Source organism: Peromyscus leucopus, chromosome 3 (genome assembly GCF_004664715.2).
Source record: "Peromyscus leucopus breed LL Stock chromosome 3, UCI_PerLeu_2.1, whole genome shotgun sequence".
Classification (NCBI taxonomy): domain Eukaryota; kingdom Metazoa; phylum Chordata; class Mammalia; order Rodentia; family Cricetidae; genus Peromyscus; species Peromyscus leucopus.
In genome coordinates this window covers 107135438-107157282 of record NC_051065.1, presented here as the reverse complement: position 1 = coordinate 107157282, position 21845 = coordinate 107135438, and the positions used below count along the sequence as shown (strand labels likewise).

At 54.0% G+C, this 21845-nt stretch overlaps 1 protein-coding gene across 3 annotated transcripts in view; it reads right to left on the bottom strand.

The window, feature by feature from the left end:
• The window catches only part of Fbln2 (fibulin 2), a 62732-nt gene that overhangs the window by 7522 nt on the left and 33365 nt on the right, over positions 1-21845 (bottom strand). For 2 of the 3 annotated variants that reach the window (XM_028854742.2, XM_028854749.2), the window contains 9 exons: positions 14133-14244; positions 13185-13314; positions 11140-11320; positions 9241-9450; positions 8569-8769; positions 7884-7985; positions 5776-5916; positions 2105-2239; positions 855-992 (listed from right to left, as the gene is read on the bottom strand). In XM_028854742.2, coding sequence (XP_028710575.1) covers positions 855-992; positions 2105-2239; positions 5776-5916; positions 7884-7985; positions 8569-8769; positions 9241-9450; positions 11140-11320; positions 13185-13314; positions 14133-14244 — 1350 coding nt within the window. The remainder of the gene's footprint in view (positions 1-854; positions 993-2104; positions 2240-5775; positions 5917-7883; positions 7986-8568; positions 8770-9240; positions 9451-11139; positions 11321-13184; positions 13315-14132; positions 14245-21845) is intronic. The other variant, XM_028854756.2, reaches the window with a different exon arrangement.

Below are 21845 nucleotides of genomic sequence, written 5' to 3'. Positions count from 1 at the left end.
GGTCTCCTCCCCACTAAAAAGTTCAGCAAATGCTCTGACTGCCCCCATCTAGGACCCTGGAACACAGTAGGTACCCAGGAAATGCTGCCCACCGTGAACCACCGAGGAACTGTGTCGATATATAAGAACATCTCCTCCTTGCCACCTCTGGCCTGGAGCGGGGGTCCCAGGGCCCACAAGGATCCCAAGGATCCCATGTGTCCTGGAGGATGGTGGTGGTGGACAGACACTAAAGGCAACACTTCGGCAACACTCAGGCCGGCAGGGAGAACCTCCAGAATCTTGGTGAAGCTTCAGACAACAGATCCCCCTTCGCCATTTGGTCTCCTTGTGATACGCTATTGTCACATGGACTGCCTGTCACCTGACCAGTCTTGCCTCTCTGTGTCACTGTCCCTTCTGCCACCCGTGTTCTGAACAGGAGCCAAGTCAGTAGCACAAGGGGTGACATCTCAGACCTTCTCAGGACAACGAGGCCAGCCTCCATCACACTGGACGTCCCTACCCTAAGCATGGCGTGGAGCTGATCTAGAAGACCTCCGCAGCGGTCTTTGGCAGTGAAGGTACCTGTGGGTTTCACTGCAGGCAGGAACCCTATGGCATTGCATCACAGACAGTCCTTCCTGTCAGCGGGGTCAAAACCTGCGTTCTTCCAGTGTGGTCCCACAAGACGGTAAACGGAGGCCTTGAGAGAAACAGCCCAGGCAAGCAGAGCAGCTACCATTTTTCACATGTCCCACCCACCCACTCAATGGATGAAGACACTGAGGCTGGGAGAAGGGAGCAGCCAGTTAGCTCCACCGGGCCTTTAAAGCCCCCAGGACCCCAGGAGCCACAGCCCACGGCCCACTTACCCACACAGTTGCCCTCAGGGTCCTGCAAGAAGCCGTCCATGCAGCGCTGCCGGGCCTGGCAGTAGAAGGAGCCTTTGGTGTTCTGGCACGAGAAGCCTGGCTGGCAGTTGTGTGTGCCTGTCACACACTCGTCCACGTCTGCCACACAGAGGTTGGACATCAGGGGTGGGTGGGAGGCGGGGGTGGGAGGCAGGTGGGCCCCAACCTCACATCCAGCAACCCTGCCACACGTCCTCCATCTTCACACCACGGTAATCTCAGCAGTCACAGAGGTCTGCATCCCAGCAAGGTGTCAGGGCCGAGACACTGGGGAGGCCCATGTCCCAGGAGTAAAAATGACTTAACCACATGCCCTGAGCTCCTCCATGCCCCGAGCTTCTTCATGGTCCGCCACCACTATTCAAAGCATGTGAGGCGATTAGATTTATGTCATCCTCACAGCAACACCAAGAAGTAGATCCTGGAACTAGCCCATCTTCCTGTGGGGGAAACTGAGGCACAGGCAAGCTTCCATTGCTACAGAATGTCAGGCAGTCTGGCTCCCTATCATTCATCACACCATACTCGTGAGAAGAGAGCAGAACCATGCATGAGAGAGGAGCACAGGGGTTCACACCTGGGGCCCTTGCCACGGCCCTCCATCATGTCAGAGGCCTCTAGGCTTGCTGTTCCCTATGTCCAAAACGCCCTTCCAGGTAGACTCCCATCATCTGGGTCTCAACTACACTCTCTTTTATGGAAACCTTTATAGACCCACAGTAGAGACGCACCCTTCCACCTCCCATGGTCACTCTGCTATTTCTGTATTCCCCCATCCCCTACCACAAGGTCACAGAAAGGTCACCTCATACCAGTGCTGGTACCCAGAATCCCATCTGGTATTAAAAGAAGCTTGAGAAATACTTGTTAAGATACTTAGAAACAACAACAACAAAACTTCTCTTCGAAAGCTAGACTTTTCCAGTGAAAGGAACATGAACAGTCTTCTGTGGGGCTCCATTTCAGTGTGCAAACAGGGGAACTGAGGCACAGTGTGGGGAAAGACTGGCATAGAGGCCAGCAGGTGGCAGGAAGGCCAGGGCCAGGTGCTGGCCTTGTCCCAACACCCATCCCTAACCTCAGACCCCTCTGCTCCAAACACCTCCATCCCAATGACAGGAAAGTCAAGTACGGGAATGTCGGGGAAGAGGTATTTGGGGGGGGACGTCCCTGGGGTGCAGAAGTGGGGCTGGACCTCAGCACTCTCTCACCTGTGCACTCGCCGTCTGTGAGCACATAGCCTGGCTCACAGGTGAGCGCCTTGTAGCACCGGAAGGAGCCCGGCGTGTTCACACAGTGCTCGTCCCTGGTGCACGTGTGCAGGTCCGTCACGCACTCGTTGATGTCTGTGTGGAGATCAAGGCAGCTGTCAAGGCCTGGGGGTGTGGGGGTGGGGCTCCGGGGACACGGATCCTAGCACAACCAGGCACCAGGAGGCAGAAGACACCAGGCTCTGACCTCAGGTACTCACCATGCAGGGAGAAGCACGCAGCTGATGTCCCTTATCCAAGTATCCCTTCATTCAACCAAGATTTATCACACCCCTCTACGTGCCAAGCAGGGCTCTCAGCGAGAGGGACGAGTGAGTGAACGAGACAGAAACACCTGACCTTGGAGTAGACGCTGGGAGATGCTGGCGTAGGGAGTGATGGGTGTCAGGAGGGCTTTGGGGGACACAGCAAGAGGAGGGGTGGGCGGAGGTGTGGACAGGGCAAGCAAGTTTAAGGCGGGGACGAGGGGCACGGTCAGAGAGACGGCATCGAGTGAGAATGTGGAGGGGAGACAGCAGGAGCCACTCTGACAGTCCAGGCAGAAGGGACAGTTATATGACAGCCCAGGTGAGTTCGGGACCAGCCCAGAGGCAGGTGTGGCTGTAGGGGAGAGAAGAAAACGTGAGCGGAAGAGGTTAGGACAAGCAGAGATTGGGAGCCATAGAGGGTTCCTGGTATAGGAGCGAGGGCGCCCTGGCTGGAGCTGGAGAACGGTTTAGGAGGAAATAATTATCCCTAGAGGGATGGTGGCGGGTACCACCGGGCGTCGGGGAGGGCAGAAGCAGCAGGACCCACGGATGGCAGAGGCGGGGGTGAGAGAACCAGGAAGTCAGTACAGCTTTGGGTTGAGCGGCTCGATAGATGCCAGCCCCTGGGGTGGGCCAGCTGGCCGGAGCAGGGGTGCAGAGGAAGGTCTCAGAGTTCCCTGGGGCTAAGAGGCAGCTAGAGACCAACCTCTGGGCTCACTGAAGGAGTCGAGGGGAGTGGTCAGGTGGCGGAGGTCACTTGAGGGAATGGGTACATGAGGAAGCGGTCAAGGACAGACATTGGGACACGCTAGGAATGAGTAGCAGGGAGGAGGGAACAGTGAACTGAGGCAAAAGGAAGCAGAGGTCACCAACCCATAATTGCCTCCAGGCCAGGGCTAAGGTCCCATGGAGGCTCTGCCCAGCCCTGCCTCTCCTGCCTGTCCCTGGGAGATAATGGCACTAGGCACAGCCCAATCACTCAGTGCCACACTGGCCAGTGCCTATTCTGTGCCATGTTCCTGTGGCCACACAGTGGGTCAGCACCACCCCTGAGTGGCCAGCTGAGCAGCTGGATCAAGACAGGCAGAAGGAGACACATCCGGGTGAGGGGTGTGAGGTGCCCGGGGCTGAGCTCAGAGGACTGTCTGCCCTGGTCCTGCAATGCCAGCTGCTTCTCGGGGTGGTAGCATTTGAGTTGAATCTATGAGATAACTAGGGGACCAGGTAGGAAAGTGGGGTAGGGGAAGAGACCCTTCCAGGAGAGGAGTGGGGACAGGGAAGTGACAGTTCTGGTTAGCCACCACAAAGACTTCTGATTTACAGCTGGACCGGCACAGGGATCCAGGAGTTTCCCACAGCTGGGAGGCCTCACCGTATTGAATGGTAACAGCCACCACACACAAGGGATCACCAGAGGGTCAGGAAGTGACAAGAACTGATGAGACTCACTGCCTTGTGATCCAGGGGTAGCCATTTCACGGACGGACGGGGAAATCTCTCTCCCCAAAGGGATGCCACTGGACTGAGTTACGCAGCCAGCAGGGACAGAAGCCAGGGCACTTGGTCCAAGCTACACCCTTTCCTCACGGCTTGCTTCCCACTGCCAGGGAGGTCCCAGAGCTGAGGCTGCGCCCCCGCCTCAGCCACCCACAGTCCAGCCCAGCGGGGAACTTTAAGAGTCAAGCACAGGGGGGACCGAGCAGAGGCCACACCCACTCCTGTGCCCAGCTTCCATGCCTCAGTGGCTCTGGAACCCTGCCAGAGCTCCTCACAGGAACTAATGCCCCTGACCTCCACGGTGACCTTCAGAGGCAGGCACCATCATCTACCTGTTTCATGGGGGGTGGAGGGTGGGAATTAAGGCTCAGAGGGGTTAGCGGCCTCCAGCGAAAGCACACTTCATCCTAGCATGATCGCCTGAGTTACTGCACCTGAGTGGAGCAGCTGGGGAACCCCCAACCCCCCAAGCAATATTTGCATGGAACAGGAGGGGAGGCTGGTAGTTTATGCAGAGTAAAGAGGGAAGACATAGAGCATGCCCATAAATCTTGCTGAATGGAATGTAACTTGGCTTTCTTATCCTCGGGCCCATCTTCCAGCTGCTAAAGACCCTGCAGCACAGGTCTTAGCGGCCGAGCCAAGGAGTGGCAGGTGGGGGGACATCCTGTGAAGGGACTCACATGCCTCCCAATGGGCACACACAGACCCAGCCCACCCAGGAGGGGCTGCCACCACCGGCAAGCACGTCGGGAGAGCCATGTTGTACCACGGCTGCAGCCAGGCAAACATGTCGGCCTGCGCTGCTGCCCAGCAGTGCAAAGGAATAAGAGGACATGTCCAGGCTGGACATGGTCCCCAAGCACAGGCAAGACAGACAGGACTCTGGTCGCAAGCCCTGAGCACTCTCCGCCCGGTTCCCACCTCCACACCTTTGTCTCAGCTGTCTCCCTGCTTGATGCTTTTCCCCATCTCCACATTCTGCCCATTCTTGGAAACAGGTGGAGATGCCTCCTCTCCTGGGTACCACTGGCAAGAGTGACATCTCCCTTTGCCCATGTCCCTGCCGTAGCATTGGCTGGTCTTCCTGACTTCTCCCCACTCCTCGGGGTTATCTCTGAGATGCCCAAAGCCAGGGCTTTGTTTCCTCAGTGAGAATACCAAATGACCCAGACACAAGACAGCATGGAGTCCTTCCTTGCCCACAGAACCCCAGAGTCCCAACCAATCAGGCATAGGTAGACAAGAGGCCCAGGCATTGCGGGCTGACACAGGGCCCACACCCTCCTGCCCACTGAGGGAAGACTCAGAGGAAAATGCCACCTGCTCAGGGTCACATAACAAATGGATGCTGAACTGGGTCGTCTGGACCCAGTACAACCCATTCCCCTTTGGGGAGATTCCAGATAAATCTATGGGCAATCTAAATGACTGAGGTGACAGGCTACATGACCCAGGCTGCGTGCACGCTGCTCATGTCCCACAGTCCTCATAGGTGTCAACAGCTTCCAATAGCTGAGAAAAGACAAGGTCCAGAGCTACTAGGGTCCTGTTTCCAGCCCAGGCCTCTCCGCCTCCACACTGCTGCACAGTCCTGGTACCCACATCTGTCCTCCCTGTCCCTGACATACCAGGGAGCTATCTCATCAGCTTTCTACGTCACAGGCATAATCTGGGAACATAGCCACCGAGAACAAGCGGGACAAGACACCGGGACACGAGGGTGTGACACAGAGCGCAGCAGGCCGCTGTGTGGGAGCTCACATGCAAAGGACAGGTCCTTTAGCATGTGGCATGATGTGGTGGGCTGGCGTGGGGCAGAGCAGACAGCCGTGGCACAGGCGGCAGGCAGGGGCTCCAGCTTACCCACACACTTCCTATGTGCGTTGAGGATATAGCCCTCTGCACAGATCACTGTGTGGTTGACACAGTAGAAGGATCCCAGCGTGTTCACACAGAACTGTTGCCAGCTACAATCGTGAGTGCCCATCAAGCACTCGTCTTGGTCTAATGGCAGCCACGGAAGGAAAAACAGAAGGCTGTTAGAGAGGCATGGCTGCTGGGGGCATCCAGGGACAGAGAGAGAGAGAAAAAAAAAAAAAACGAAAACGAAAAACCAATGTGTGCCTGTCAGTGTGATGGCTGAACCTCGGGACGCAAGCTGAGTTTGTAAGACTCAAAGATGTTAGAGCTGGCTCCCACCGCCCAGTAAGGGGCAGATGGAGTAAGACTCGGAGAGGGCAAGCAACCCGCCCACATTCACACCACAGGCAGCAGGCTGCCCCCAACCCACTCTCTGTCATGTCCAAGTCTGCAGCCACCAAGGAATTAGCAACAGAAGAACCTGCAAGTTCAAAGGCTTTTTGGGGTCAGGGCCAGCAGCATTCACAGAAGGAGGTGGGGACCTCCAGAGGCTGCCAGGCTAGGGGCTATGCAAAAGGGTCTCCATGGGCAGGTTTCTGAAGTTTCATCAGAAACTCAAATTTGGAAATGTTTTAAAAAATGCTCAGGCTGTCCCAGCAGGGAATTCCTGCGATTGTTTCTGAGAACAGAGTAGGGCAGGCCTCCTCCTGTGTGGGAGCTGGACACACCCTCACAGATGCAACCTCTGACTTCTACCTCTCAGCTCTTCTCCTGGAGTGCTCCCGGAGAGAAGGGGCACGTGGGAGAACGTGAACACCAGCCAAGCCACATGGCCAGCAGAGGCAGCATACTGGGCACCCCGGTCCCAGGTCCCTGGTGGGGATCAGATCTGAAGACTTCTGAACCAAGATAACCTTCTCAGTCCCCAGAGCCCTGGGGAGACTCAGAGCCCAAAGAACACAGTATCCTCTGGGCCTGTCGTCTCCACCACCGGAGAAGAAGGTCGGTCAGTTGCCACCATGCTATGTGCCTTAGCTACCTTCTCTAGACTGACAGGATGGTGTCACTCATACACAAACTGCGTCTCCAGAATGATTGGATGTGGGATGAGCTGAGCTTCATAAAGGCATGTGGGCATCCTCTTGGACAGACTTGATCATCATATGCAGACATTCAGACTATGTCTCCTGAGCCTGAGCCCATCCATACATATCCTGGACTTGTAGCTCTCTATGCCTCCTCTGTCCAGATAGAAGGGGGTAAGGTCCTGGGACGTCTCAAGCCGGTTCAGACAAAACTCACTGAGGAGGCCAACCAGCGAGTGTCAGAACTACTGTTCCCACTGTACACTGTGTGCTGGGAGGTCCTAGTCTACAATGGCCCCACCGAGACAGGAGCTCACCTTCGCCAGTCACTGGGGTGAAGTGACTTTGTGACCATCACTCTTCATGTGCTTGTGAATGGCAGAGGAAGCTCACTGTCACCAATGTCAACTCTCCCTCCATGACTGAGGCCCTTCTCCCCACTTCAGGCATGCGGGGGGGGGGGGGGGGGCCGCGTGAGGCCACTTCTGGATGTGCCCTTGACACAGTGACACATGGCTCCCTTCTCTCTCTCTCCACCTTGGCCTTGAGCATGGATCAGAAAGCAAGCTCAGCCACGCAGACCAGGCCAGCCCCCAGGGAGCAGTGAGGCGAGTATGGCCCACGTCTGGCATGGGTCTTGGTTAGAACACAAGTTCTGAGCTTTCCCAGGGCCCCTAAGCAGGACGTCTGGGGAGCCTGTAGAGTTCCCGGGAAGCTGTGTCCAGAGGGACTCCAGGAGACATGGGAACAAGTTCAGTTCTGAGAAGAACTCCTCTAGAAAGCAGCAGAGCAACCAGACAGGAGCGGGGACCTTGGACCTTTCCGGCACCACAGCAGGCCCATACCACCAAGGGTTCAGTGACACCAGAGGGCACCATCTACACTGCTCTGCTGGGGTTCTCTGTCACAACAGCTGAACCTCATGATCAGAGTGAGTCTGAAGTCCTCCTGGTCGCCCCTACCCTAAGCCCTCACCACAGGACAACCTGACCTGCAAAAGTAAGAGGGTGACCCCAAGGTACTCACCTTCACAGGACAGGCCATCCGCCATGATGGCGTAGCCAGGGAAGCAGGAGCACATGGCTGTGCCTCCAACAACACGGCACACCTGCTGGCAGGGTCCATTGTCTGAGGGGAAATTCCTGCAGTCAGAACACATAAGCCCGGCCCGGACCGTACTGCCCATCCCCCAGCTCTGCGATGTGGGCGGGGGTGGGGGGGTGGGGGGTGGGGTGTCTCCACTGCAGGCCCATCGAGGCAGAGGTGTGGAAAGATGACAACCCCATGCCCGTGCCTTTTCACAGGGTCCCCAGGAGGTGGTTCCAGTCCCAGCGGGCACTGGGAACAATATTTCGAGTTTCTCCCACACACCACTCAGACGCCAAGCCATTCCTTGAGTACTAGGGAGGACAGTGAGGAACGGAAGGCAGGAAGGGAGGACTTCCCAGCATTCCTGAAGGAAAACTTGGCTTTCTAGGAGGAATGGGGCAGAGCAGATGACCCACTTGACCAGGGTCACACAGAGACCCAGAATCCCCTGATGTCGCCTCTTCCTCCTCCGTCATCACCATGCAGCTTCCACCCCTTCCACAAAGCAGAGGCACCCGGTGGCCTGGACCAGCTTGCAAACACCCAGCCCCAGAGCCCACCACACCACATGGCCCAGACGTGTACAGCTCAGGCCCTGCAGAGAGTACACCCCTCCACTCACCTTTGCAGGTGTTGGGCTGTGGCACAGGCAGTGGGATGGTGTTGGGGGACACTTGGGCAGACTCAGACCTCCCCAGGGCAGACTCAGACCTCCTCGGGGCAGACTCAGACCTCCTCGGGGCAGACTCAGCCCTCCTCGGGGCAGACTCAGCCCTCCTCGGGGCAGACTCCCTTGCAGCGTCCAACCGTGGCGCGCCTCCATCTGTTGTTATAAGCAGAGCATACAGCAGGGGGCAGGCTTACATCTTCTGTCTGGCCTTGGACACTCACAGGCAACCACACCAGGCATTGACTGATGACCTCACTGACCACCCCTCTTGCCCATTCACAAAGGAAGAAACTGAGGTTCTGGGTACAAGCACACCTTGGGCAAGAGCTATCTCACAGCTACTAGGAGAAGGCAAAAGAGGGAAGAAAGCAGTGGGGGTGTCTAGACTAAAAGGCAGCTCCACCCCGCACAGCTGGCAGGGAGAACGCCATGATGCTAGGAACACAACTAGGGCCTGGTGAGGGTCTCTAAAGCCCAAGCCCAGCTCCAGGCAGTCTTCAGAATCCCCAGAGCTGGAAGCCTCCTCTGGCTTCTGCCAGCATCAACCCAGGGGGCAGCAGGAAGCCTAGCCAGGCCACCCTCCACGGGCAAGACAAGCCTGTGCCTGGGCTGCCTGCAGCTCACCTGGGCGGCAGGTACGGCCGTCACCCTGCAGCTCGAATCCAGGGAAGCAGGCACAGCGGTAGGAGCCCACGGTATTGATGCAAAGATGCTGGCAAAGTTCCCCGGGGAGCAGCAGGCACTCGTCCTGGTCATCTCCCGGCAGGCTATTGGGCAGTTCAGCCTCTGTGCCCAGTGACAGGGCCTCCCGGCTTGCCATCTCCGCCTCTGAAACTGGGGTGGTTGGTCAGCACTGGGGACATAGCCAACTTGGCCACTGTGTGGCTGAGCCCACGGGATTCCAGGAAAGCAACAGAGGTTCAACAGATGGGGATGGAGGAGTGAAGGAGGGAGAAAGGGATGGATGGATGGATGGATGGATGGATGGATGGATGGATGGTTAGGTGGATGGGGGATGGATGGATGGATGAATGAATGAATGAATGAATGATAGTGAACCCATGGTAGCGGGTCTGAGCCTTCATCACCTGGGTCTCTTCAATAGGACAGGACCATGCCTAATGGGGGTTCTTGCTAAAGTGCTGAACTAGAGTCATAGAAAGAGTGCTGGCCTAGGTTGAGACAGATCAGGATGTGACGTCTGTCTGCAGCTTCCTTAGCTGGGCCAGCACTGGGTCTCTTCATGCCTCCAGATCCTGGGACCCACGGCCTACTCTGCAGAGGGTAGCAGGGGGGAGGAAGAGGAGGCTGCTCTGCTGGGCAGCTCTCCCCTGGTCTGATACCTCAGCCCTTGCCATCCGCCTCAAGCAACAAGAGAACAGAATGGTGGCATGAAGCTGCAGCTAAGGACTTGACATAGGGAAGGTGTCTGCATTGAGCTCCATCCTGAGAAGGCCTGGCCTGGTGCCCACAGCTGTCCTTGAGGACCTGGAACTGTGACTGGGCAGAGGCAGACCAATGAGCACACCAGCATGTACCTCCATGGGCCAGGTCCTGCTCATTGCCAACTGCATGCCCTTCCTAACCATCCTCCCAGCAGAAAAGGGAGGGGATATGCCTGAGGCCATTTCAAACAGGACTTGAAGCAGAACAGTCTGCTCCCACCACCAGCATCTCCCAGACCCAAGGAAGAATCCAGAAGCTCCTCACAGGAAGGGGATATTATGATATCATGTGGATGGTTAAGTTGGATGGATAGACCCTGCCTGGCCAAGTTGTCCACCTGGCCCTATATCCTGTTCTGACCTCTGATTCTGGGTTTCTTCCTGAACTCTACCTTGAACCATTGTCTGGGTAGTTACTTGTTCTTCAGAAGTTGTTTTTAACTAGCACCTTGGATGAGCTGGTGGATGGATAGGTGAGTGAATGGATGGGCAAGTAGGTGGACAGATGAATGGAAAGATGGATGAAAACGGATGAGTGGGTGGGTAGGTGAAAGAATAAGTGAATGAGTGGGAGGGTGAATGAGTGGGGAGGTAGATGATGAATAGATTTGGGAAGTAATGAGGAAGTGGAACAATGAATGATGGACAGGCAAGTGAATGGATAAGAAGTGGATGGATGGATGGATGGATGGATGGATGGATGGACGGACGGACGGACTGATGGACAAGTGACTGGGTGGAGAAATAGATACGCAGATCTGCATGGTGGAATGGGGGAACAGTGGAAGGCTGTGGCTATGGCCAGAGCAGCCAGGGTGATGAGGAGAGGGTAGAAGGGCAGATGGCCACTGGTGACTGGTGAGTGGCACAGAGAACTATGTGGGACTGCCACACCAGCACAAACTGGGTTAGAGTCCAGTCAGTAGCCGCAGAACTCTATAGAGCGGAGATCAAACCTCAAACCACATACAGCCATGGACCAGGGTCCCCACTGCGGCCTGAGGCCACCCAGCCCAACCATCCTAAGGACCCTAACCGTCCTCCTCCAACTGCCTCCACCTGGGAGGGCAGCACTCACCTCTACGCGGGGTGGCCTCAGGCTCTGGCGGCCGACGGACCTCGGGCACTATGAGGGGGTCTTCGCCTTCACAGCAGGAGAGCATGACATGGTTGCAGGGATAGCCCAGGTTGGGGTTGGATTCACACGACTGGCCCTCAGCCCGCACACGGAGTCCCAGGCCACAGCAGTCACAGCATTGCTGAGGAGGACAGAGCACCAAGCCCTCAGAGCCTGCCTGATTTCCCACGGTCTGTGTGCCTGTGACTCATCCAAGGTCCGTGGGCATAGCCTGGGGCAGGCTCTGGGGTGAATTAACATTATCTAGATCCTCTGTCTGCCTGGGTGCTCTCCCAGGGTGGAGGGCGGCCCACCCCTACATCCCAAGTCTAGAGAAGCGTAGGACTAATGTTAATTTTCTTTAATGAATGAATAAATGTCCCTTTGGAAAGAACTACAAATGAAGCCCAGCCCTGCTCACTATGCCCCACCCTGAGAAGAGGACACCAATCCCGTCAGCTCAGCAAAAAGACAGCATTTCTCAAGGGCCCGTACAGTCCCGGTGACATCCTAAAGTGCTCGGGACAGGCTCAACTTGGAAGTGTACCCGTCTCCTGTGCTGGAGTTCCTGGTGTCATGTCAGGTCATGAAGGGACCTGAAGCTAACACTCGACAATGACAATTCAACAAAAAGACAGAGGTTGCATCCCTAAGGATACGCAGAGCCACCCAGTGCAGACTGCCAGCCGCCACAGGGAAATCTGATTTACACTGTCAAACTGGCAACAGGCTGCGTGCAGCAACAGCTCCAGCTGACCAGCCTCCCTGGTACCCAGTCTGTGGCTGGACAGCTCAGCAACTCAGAGAGTGAGCATGTGTCTCCAGCTTGGGGTGACCAATCACTTGCTTTGGTCACTAAGGTTAGATAAAAGTGACCATGTGCCCACTTTGAACCCAGGCTTCTAAAGGTCTTGCATGTCATTATAGTGTGTGTTTGGCATATGCCTACTCCAGGGCCCAGGAAGGGTCTAGTGGCAGGTCTTAGGTCACTGAGGACATGCCCTTGAAGGGGACGTGGGGACACCAGTCTCTTCCCTCTTATGTGAGCAACTGCCTCTACCAGGCACACCATGCCATGCCACCTCACCACAGCCCCAAAGGCATCAGGGCTAAGTAGACGAACTGAACCCAAACCTTTCACTCTCATAAGGGGGTGGTCTCGGGCGTGTCACAGTGAGGAAAGCTGAGCAACACATGCTTTCAATCTTTCTTAGAGCTCGATCTGAACCAGGCCCAGCCAGCCCACTGTGGGAGAGAATGTTCCATTCAGGGAACAGAGACAGCCAGTTAAGCTGTGGGCCACCTACATCATCTGGCTCCAGAGCAGCCACCAGCCAATGACAGCCACACAAGCCCAGCTGAACCTTTTCTGATGCCAAGCCAGCCACAAGCACAGCTGTGGTGAGTGACACCCCAGTCCTTCATCTGATGCTGCCGTGCCCACTGCCGAAGACCACATGACCTCAAGCTCCAGGTGTGGGCCCTGGGCCTTGCCTGCCCTAGGATGGGCAATTCCTTGCCTCCATTTTACGCCTGGGGAAACTGAGGCTGAGAGAGAATGTAATGAGAGGCATGGGGTGAAGGTAACGGCAGAAGCAGGACTCTACACCTGCCTGCAGCAGCAAGAGCCTTTTCTACTACCCGGCCTGCCTGCCTCCAGCCTCCAGCACACACATGCAAGGAAAACCAGCTTCTAGGACCTTGTACTGCTTGCAGCCACACTGATCCTAGGGCCACTGTGCACCCCAGCACGACCTCCACCCGCAGACCTCTTCAGGTACCACCTTCAGGCACACCACACCCTGCCACATTCAACCAGACCTGCCTCAGAGAAAGCACAATGTCACCTGGGTTGTTGGGGGAGTTCAATGCATCCTTTGTGGATTTGTTGACGAATGCCATGACTTAACATTTCCTGGGCAGGGTGTGAGTCTACCTCCCACCCCACCCCCAAGATGTGGTGTCACCCATCTCACCCACAGTTGTGGAAGGGGGGGGGAACTTGCCTTGTACAGGGAGACGCCACAGGTATCATTGTCCTCGGCTCCACAGGCTTCCCCTTCCTTGGCCCCCACAATGCCAGCCATGCAGCTCTTCTCCTTCAAGTAGGAGACACAGCAGTGCCTCTGGGCTATCCTGAAACAGGGGGCGGCTTCAGGGCCTGTCTCCTCGGGACCCTCCCCAGGAGGGTGACGTTCCCCCACCTCACAGGAGGGAGATGGGGTGGAGTGTAGAAAAGGGAAGGCCCGACCTGAGGTCTGCAGCAAGTGGGACCAGTACAGGCAGAAGGGCAGGCACAACCCCACCATGTCACATGGGTTTGATGTGGGCCTGGGACCCACTGGTCTCAGAGCTGTGCCCTTGACCTCTGAAGAAAGGAGTTGGCATTCAGAGTTCCACTATCAGTCCAGAGAAAGTTAGAGAGACCCAACCTCAGAAAGGACAGGGTAGATATGGTGGGGAGAGTGGTGCCTACATAGTGACGCTCTGTCACAGAATTAGAAGAGGCTTAGAAGGAGGCAGAGGCAGAGTGAGCTGGACGTTATAGAAAATATGGCTTCTAATCCTGGCCATACCACAGGTGAGTCGCACTGCCTCTCTGGACTTGACTCTCCTTCTGAAAACTGAGCAGGCTGCCAAAGATGAGAAAGTAAGGTAACAGCAGACCAACCCTGGCAGGGGAGGCAGAGCATGCGCATTGGAGCCGCATCACAGGTGGCAGAGGAGGATAAAGAGCAGCCACGCTCTGGACCATTCTGGGTGACTGAGCTGGGGGAGGGGGAGGTGATGATGATCCTTTGAACTTGCTCTAAGTTGCACACCATTGCATTTACCCACTGAGACAGCCACAGATTCGTGTGGCCAGCTGACTCACTGCATTCACTTTTGGTCACCTTCACACACCTGGGTCCCAGGGAAGGCAAGAGCAGTTCTGCCCACCCCAGGCCACTCACCTGCAGACATCGCTGTCAGCGCCATTCTCGGGGATCTCCTGGCACTCATCGTTGTCAATGGCCCACTGCTGGCCAGCTGCGCAGCATGTCTCAATCAGGTCTTTGGTGGAGCCTGTGGGTTGCAAGGAGGAGGTGTGGTTGGGTTTGGGGGCCACCAAGTGCAGTACATGACTGCAGGCACTGGGCAAGGGAACCCCTTACCCCAACCCCCACCCACCCCCTGCCCTGCATGTCCAGCCCTTCCCTTCTAAGGAAGCACTGGGGAGACTTGGTCCTCCTGCAGGGTGGGTATAACAATGGGTAGCCAGCGACTGGCTCCAAGGGCATGCGTGTGTGTGTGTGTGTGTGTGTGTGTGTGTGTGTGTGTGTGTGTGTGCACTTTGGGGGTGCTCACTCCAGAGCCCACAGGATCAGACCGCACAGGCAGCAGCTGACCCGTGAGTGATTGTCTAGTCCCTTCCCCATCCCCTAGACTGTTCTGCCAAGACATGTCCCTTAATGAATCATTACAGACATGAGAAGCCCTGACTGGGCTTCTGCTTCTGAGGAGCCTGACCTGAGTGGCCCAGATGGGGCAGGAGACATGAAAAGAGCTTCAGGGGGCTTGTGGGATTCCATTAAGAGCTATCTTAAGCTGCTTTTTTAAAAATTGTAAAGATGAAGTCTAACTAATAAAAATTAATACTATTATTATGACACAATGACCCAAACCAAAATTGATGTATTCAAATAGTGGTTATTATTAATAATAGGAAATTTAGCAGGAAAAAAATGCCATTTAAAAGAGAAACCCAGGGCTGGAGAGATGGCTCAGTGGTTAAGAACACTGACTGCTCTTCTAGAGGACCCAGGTTCAATTCCCAGCACATGGCAGCTCACAACTGTTTGTAACTTCAGTTTCATGGGACCTGACACCCATGGCAAAACACCAATGCATATAAAATAAAAATAAATAAAATTTTTTTTTAAAAAAAAATTAAAAAGATAAAAGAGAAATCCAGAAATAAATCAGCAGTAAGAATTTTGTCCAACAAGAAGGGAATCTCTCAGTCTCTCTGCCTTTTTCTCTTTTCTTCTTTTATGTGTTACTTTGTCTGCATGCATGTATGTGCACCACATGAGTGCAGAGCCCATGAAGGCCACAAGAGGGCATCATATCCCCTGGAACTGGAGTTATAGGTGGTCTTAAACTGCTATGTGGGTGCTGGGAACTGAACCTGAGTTCTCTGCTAAATCAGCAAGTGCTTTTAACCACTTATTTGAAACACATACCATGTATGCATACTTGAATAGAGGGTCAATGGACTCAAGATGTGAACACTCCTGTATGTGAGCTACAACTTTAATACCATTATAATCAAAGTCCCAATCTGTTTATGGGGTTTGTCAAGGTGATCCTGAAATTCACACAATTATCCAGGCCTGGTGGAACCAGCCTGTAATCCACTACTCAGAAGGTCCTGCAGCAGGATTGTAGTTCAAGATCAGCATGGGCAACTTTGTGAGACTGTCTCAAAATGAAAACATAAAAACAAAGAGGAGTAGGGGTATGGCTGTCAACCAGGCTGACTCAATTTTCCCTTTTCAGGGATCAAATTTCCTCAGAGAATGTTCCTTGACCTTTGTGTACCCCAACCCCATTACATCACCCCACTCAGCCTCCATTTACCAAAGTGACTATATAAAAGTATACAAGTCAGCCAAGGAGGTGCATGCTTGTAAACCAAGCATTCTGGAAGCTGAGGCAGGAGGATTACAAATTTATGGAGCCTGGACTCCATAAAGACACACACACACACACACACACACACACACACACACACACTTACATACACACACAAAGTGTACAATGTGTGTGTGGCAGAGATGACCCATTGGGTGAGGACCCAGCCTTTAAGACATAATGAGCCGCCGGGCGGTGGTGGCGCACGCCTTTAATCCCAGCACGCGGGAGGCAGAGCCAGGCGAATCTCTGTGAGTTCGAGGCCAGCCTGGGCTACCAAGTGAGCTCCAGGAAAGGCGCAAAGCTACACAGAGAAACCCTGTCTCGAAAAACCAAAAAAAAAAAAAAAAAAAAAAAAAAAAAGACATAATGAGCCTTGGGTGGGGCATTTCATATCCAAATCCGAACACTTGATCTTCCTTCTACAGGCTGGAATCTTCCCTCCCTAAGGCTTTTCTAAGAAAGCCTTGTGGGATAACCAGATTGCACCAGATCCCGGGGTCCTGGCCAGGCAACACATGATGGATGCCTTAAGAGATAACAGTGACAGCCGCGACGTGCTGAGTGCCAGCAACAAGCCAGGCGTAGGGCCAAACCCTCCAGCTGTTGTTACTCCCTCTGCCCGGAGGAAGTGGAGGGCTAGACAGCCCAGCCTCACTTCCTCTCTTCCCCTTCCCTTCCAGGGAACACGAGCAACTTGACCCAGCCAGTCCTGAAAGACCTGTGAACCCAGCCTCCAGCAGGCCAAGGGGCCACCTCCACATGGACTCGGTGGTCTTCTCTTCTAGTTTCTTGGTCTCGGACCAGATTTTAGCCTGCACTTGGTAGACTTCCACTATTGCCCCGGGTTTTCCCACCCCAGCTTTCTCACTTCAAAGGCATCTGGGGCGGTGACCTCATGTTGGAAGGTCAACCCATTTGGTGCATAAAGGGGACTGGGTCTAATGTGGACTCAACATCTAAGATATAGGAGGCAAGGTCACAGTGAGGACTCCACCCCACAATTCCCAAGATGGTCCTGAGGCAGCTCCCACAGGCCTGGCTCCTTCCCTGACCTCAGACACCTCAGCCTCACTCTCTGGGAATTTCTTAACCTCTCTGGCTTCTGGCCTCTCCTCTTCCTCACACTCTGACTCCAGTGACGCCCTCTGATCTATGGGCTTCCTATGTCACCTTGCTTAGGCCCCTACTACACTTCTAGCCTAGTCATAGGAATTTGCACCCCACCAGCAGTAGACTTGCTTCAGGCTGCCCCTGGCTCTCCAAGGCTGGGATGTTTGCCTCCTTCTGATGCCTCAGCTGCTGCCTCACAGAACCTTCTTGTGTCAGTGAAGTCCCTGTGTGTTCTGAGGACTCTAGATCAAATCCACACCCCCCAGGACCACCTCCAAAGCACACACAGCCCACCTGTCCCCTCACTCTGCCTCACCTCCTGACCCTCCGCTTCTCCAGTCACTTCCAGGATGGTACCCAGGTGACTGTCCACACATCGGAATCAGATGAGGACGCCTCCGTGGCTGTGAAGTCCCATTCTGCCTCCTCTGGATTGGCTGGGCCTCCCTATTCCTCCCAAGGACAACTGGGGCTTCCTCACCTCCTGGTGAACAGTGGTATGGCCTGGTTCTGGCCTGGCTCTGGACCACTCTGCTGTGGTCTTTGGAGTATCAGGCTTCAGGGTCCTGCCAGCCAGAGAATACGATTGCTCCCTGACCCACCTACTCAGCCAAACCCCTGGATGGCACAGAGAGAGAGAGAGAGATTTGGAAAACCTGCCCTGCCACCTGCTGAAGGGAAGATATGCAAACCCATTTTGCAGAGATTTTGTTATTAGGAAAATAAGAAATAGATGCCCGAGGGTCCCAGGCCACTCAACAGCCCATGCTAGAAATCTCCAGAGACATGGTTCCTGTGCTGCAACAAGCCGCCAATGATGACCAAAGCCATCACGTGACATGTTCCTATCCCACAAGCATGACATGGGGAAAGACACTGGCCACAGGAAGAGACAAAAACAGGAATGGATACGGTAACAGGACTAGAAAAATCCCATAGTGAAGACGGAGGCCTAAGACTTACAAAAGATAGAGCAGCAATCCAGACAAAAAGACTAGAGGCAGCACGTGTTTCCACCCAGAGTCAAAGACAGAAAACAGTGTGCTGGGCACCGGGGGCTGGGCCTTCACATTTGACAGGGACAGAGTTTCAGAAGATGGGAGATCTCACTCCAGTGTGACTTCATTTAATTCTGTTCAGCTGCACACTCGATACTTGTAAATTTCATCTTATTTTTTTTTTAATGCATTGCAATACAATATAAAGAACTGCGAGCTGGAACTTCCCTTTCCAGGAATCTCATATGCTGACAGACACCACCATGAACCCAGACAGGAGGGTCCCAGATGCATGATGCATTTGTGACAGCAAAGATTCCAGAAATACCTAACAATCAGAGATGAAATAGTGAAGCTGCTCCCAGCCAATCACACACAGGTGTTAAGGAGCCAGAGGCAGGTGTGTGCACGAAATGAGACCATTCCTGAACGTATTTCAGTCAGAGTTCAGGAGCTGTATAAAGTGACGTTCGTCTTTTAAAAGGATTACACAGATAGGCACCAGGCATCTGAGCGGAGACCCAAGTCCCAGCAACAGATGGTGTCTTGGGAAGGAGCCTAGCTTTCTGTATATTGCAGGCAGGTATTAGCCATTCCAGAACTCTTCCCTTGTAAATAGATTCAGAGATTCCAGAGACTATATAACCTCCTTTGATCACAGAACAATGGATGTGCCAAACAATCCAGCCCAGACATCAAGACCTCCTAGACAGTCCCCTTTCCCTGACATAAAAGCCCTGAAGGATTCTGGCTTTGAAAATGCTGCGGAGCATTTTCTCTCCTGGCAGGGGGGTAGCAGTGGGAGTCTCCACAGGGCCCTGCTCAACAGGATGTTTGCTTTGAGGGCTTCAGCACACAGCTCAGAGAATGACACAGTATTGTGGGTCCCACCAGCCTTGAGGGACATGGTGACATTTCCTGTACAACCTAGGGTGAGCCTTTCGGGGCCACCCAGGAGCCTTGAGCATTGTTATGGAGCCTGTGAAGTAGACACACCAGAAAAGGTCCTGACCTCAGCTCTGCCTTCCGCCCCAGGTTCACAGGACTGGGCAGAGAAGTGATGGGGACCCAGAAGGAGCTGCTGGGATGGGGGTTCCACCTAAGCCCACCCAGCCTTGCTTCTCTATGTCTGGCTCCCTGCCCCCTTGTTCTTCCCAGCCCTATTAGCACACACATGCCATGGACCCCTGCCTCCCGTCAGGCTGGCCCTGCCTCAAGCCTGGCTGGTCCCGCTGTGTGCCAACCCGAGCCTGAGTCCAGAAGTGACTGCTGAATTGCATCCTGCACTTGTGGCACCTTTCCTTGGCTCTCAGTGGAGGGCCCTGCCGCTCTGCCACTGTTACGGATAGCGAGACAAAGGCCTGACCTATTGTATGCCACACACACTCATAGGCAAATGAGAACAAAAAGAGCCAGCCACAAGGAAAGGTCCTCAGCACCACAATTCTCATGAATGTGACTTAAAACCAAGAGGAGATGCTGTTCTACTCTGGGGTCAAAGATGAAAGACGGCTGTCCCTGGGATGAGCCCGAGATGAGAGTGGCGGGACCCCACCTGTCACACACATGCATGTAAACTTTGGGGTGCTCCGGAAGAGCACTGAGAAACATCGGTCCATGCCACACACCCTGTAGTTAGCAGATTCCTACCGAGGTGTCCACTGAACACACAGGGGGGCCTCCCGCTTCCCAAAGACACAGAGGAACGCTGCCAGCGACGCAGCCCTCAATGTCTATCGGCCTCAGAGCAGAGCAGCAAGCTGTGATTCCCTCCCACAGCAGAATGGAACTGAGACTTTCTGCTTGCCATCTCAACGGGGGCCGCAATTAACACCAAAAAAAGCAATTTAACTGCCTGCCACCCACAAGAATGTGGATAGGACCCAATGTGTTTCCTTCCTCCAAAAGAGCCAGACACGAGTCGGATCACTCCATTCTATAAAACAAACTCAGGAACAGGCAAGGGCATTGGCAAGTCGGAACAATGACTTCAATGGAGCCAGGAGGGAGAAAGAGCTAACGATGTGGAGGTGACACCAGGGAGCACAAGTCTCCGTCGGTGGGGTGGAGTGCCATGAGTGTGCGTGCCACGTGTGTGCACAGGTGTGAACTCTCTGAGCTGTCCACCGAGGCCTGCTGTCCGCACTTTAAGTTCCAACAGGGCATCTGGCAAAGGCCTGTTCCTTTGTGCTACATCAAAAGACACTTGAGACTGTGTGTATTAGGCTTCAGAGGGGTTTTGGAATAACAAACCCAGGGAATATAACCACCACGGTAAACCAGACGCTGGCTGGCTAATCATCCTTGATTAGATATTGCCTTTACAAAACAAGCTTTACAGCCCACCTTGGGAACAATTAGAGAAAGTGGAGCATTAGATGGCATTAGGGAATTAGCTGGGCTAGATGTAGTGTCTATTTTTTAGAGTTTTAAGATACAGAGTCAAGACTGAAATGTTCCCAGCATGCACGTACCTATATGCTTGGCCCTCTTATCCACTGACTCTACTACCTACGGCTGTGGACTCAACCAACTCAATATAGGAAAATAGTTCTAAAAGACCTGTATCTGCATTGAGCGAAGGTGCACAGACATGCTTCTGGTGTTTGTTCCCCAGACAGTGCAGCGTAGCAGCTATGGCCACATCATATTCACCCTGCCTCAGGATAACCAGTGATGGGCAGGCGTTTGAAGTAGGACGCACACAGGTTCTATGCACGGGTTTTACCTAAGAGACTTGAGCATCCTCCAACTTTGGTACCCAAGATGGAGTGGGGGTGTTCCTGGAATCAATTTTCTGAAGATACCCAGTGGTGACTCTCTGTGAGTGAGTGTCTTAGCTAGGGTTTCTGTTGCTGCAATGAAACACCATGACCAGAAGCAAGTTGGGGAGGAAAGGGTTTATTTGGCTTACATTTCAGCATTGCTGTTCATCTCTGAAGGAAATCAGGACAGGAACTCAAACAGGGCAGGAACCTGGAGACAGGAGCTGATGCAGAGGCCATGGAGGGATGCTGCTTATTGGCTTGCTCAGCCTGCTTTCTTATAGAACCCAGAACCATCAGCCCAGGGATGGCACCACTTACCATGGGCTAGCCCCCCCTCCCCCATCAATCACTAATTAAGAAAGTGCCCTACAGCTGGATCTTATGAAAACATTTTTTTCAATTGAGATTCCTCCTTTCAAATGACTCTACCTTGTGTCAAGTTGTCAAAACTGGCCAGAACACTGTGTGTGTGTGTGTGTGTGTGTGTGTGTGTGTGTGTGTGTGTGTGTGTGTGTGTGTATGTGTGTGTGTGTGTGTGTGTGTGTGTGTGTGTGTATGTGTGTGTGTGTTGGGAGATGATGCTGTCCTCCAGGCATGACAACACTATTGCTGCCTTGAAATCAAAGCTGCAGTGATTGCCCACAATCCCTCTGAAGGCTGAGCCTCCTAACATTCCTTTGCGGAAGTGAGGCATGAACCCTGCCCGCTCCCCAAAGATGTGCAAGTAGTTAACAGCTGCTATTAGGGGACACACGTTAAGTTCTTCATGTTCTTGTAATCCCAACTAAACCCATGGGTTCACCGAAGTAGACTTGGGTGGCATCATTTGGCCTGTCATCATGGTCTTAGACATTTGTTCATGCCTCCCCAGGAAATGTTAACACAAATGTAAGTACATGTGTACTCATGTGTTTCTGTGCATATCAAATGAGTCTGCCCTGGATGGGAACAGTCCCACAAGCAGTCCAAGTGGCTCACCATGGGTTGAGTGCGAGAAGGCCTGCATCTCATGGTCAAGGGCACATGCCAGAGACCTAAAGACATCCCACTAGGCCCTTCTCTTCCTCCAAGCCTGTCTGCTACCCTGCTCAGCCCTGTTTTGTGCTCAGCA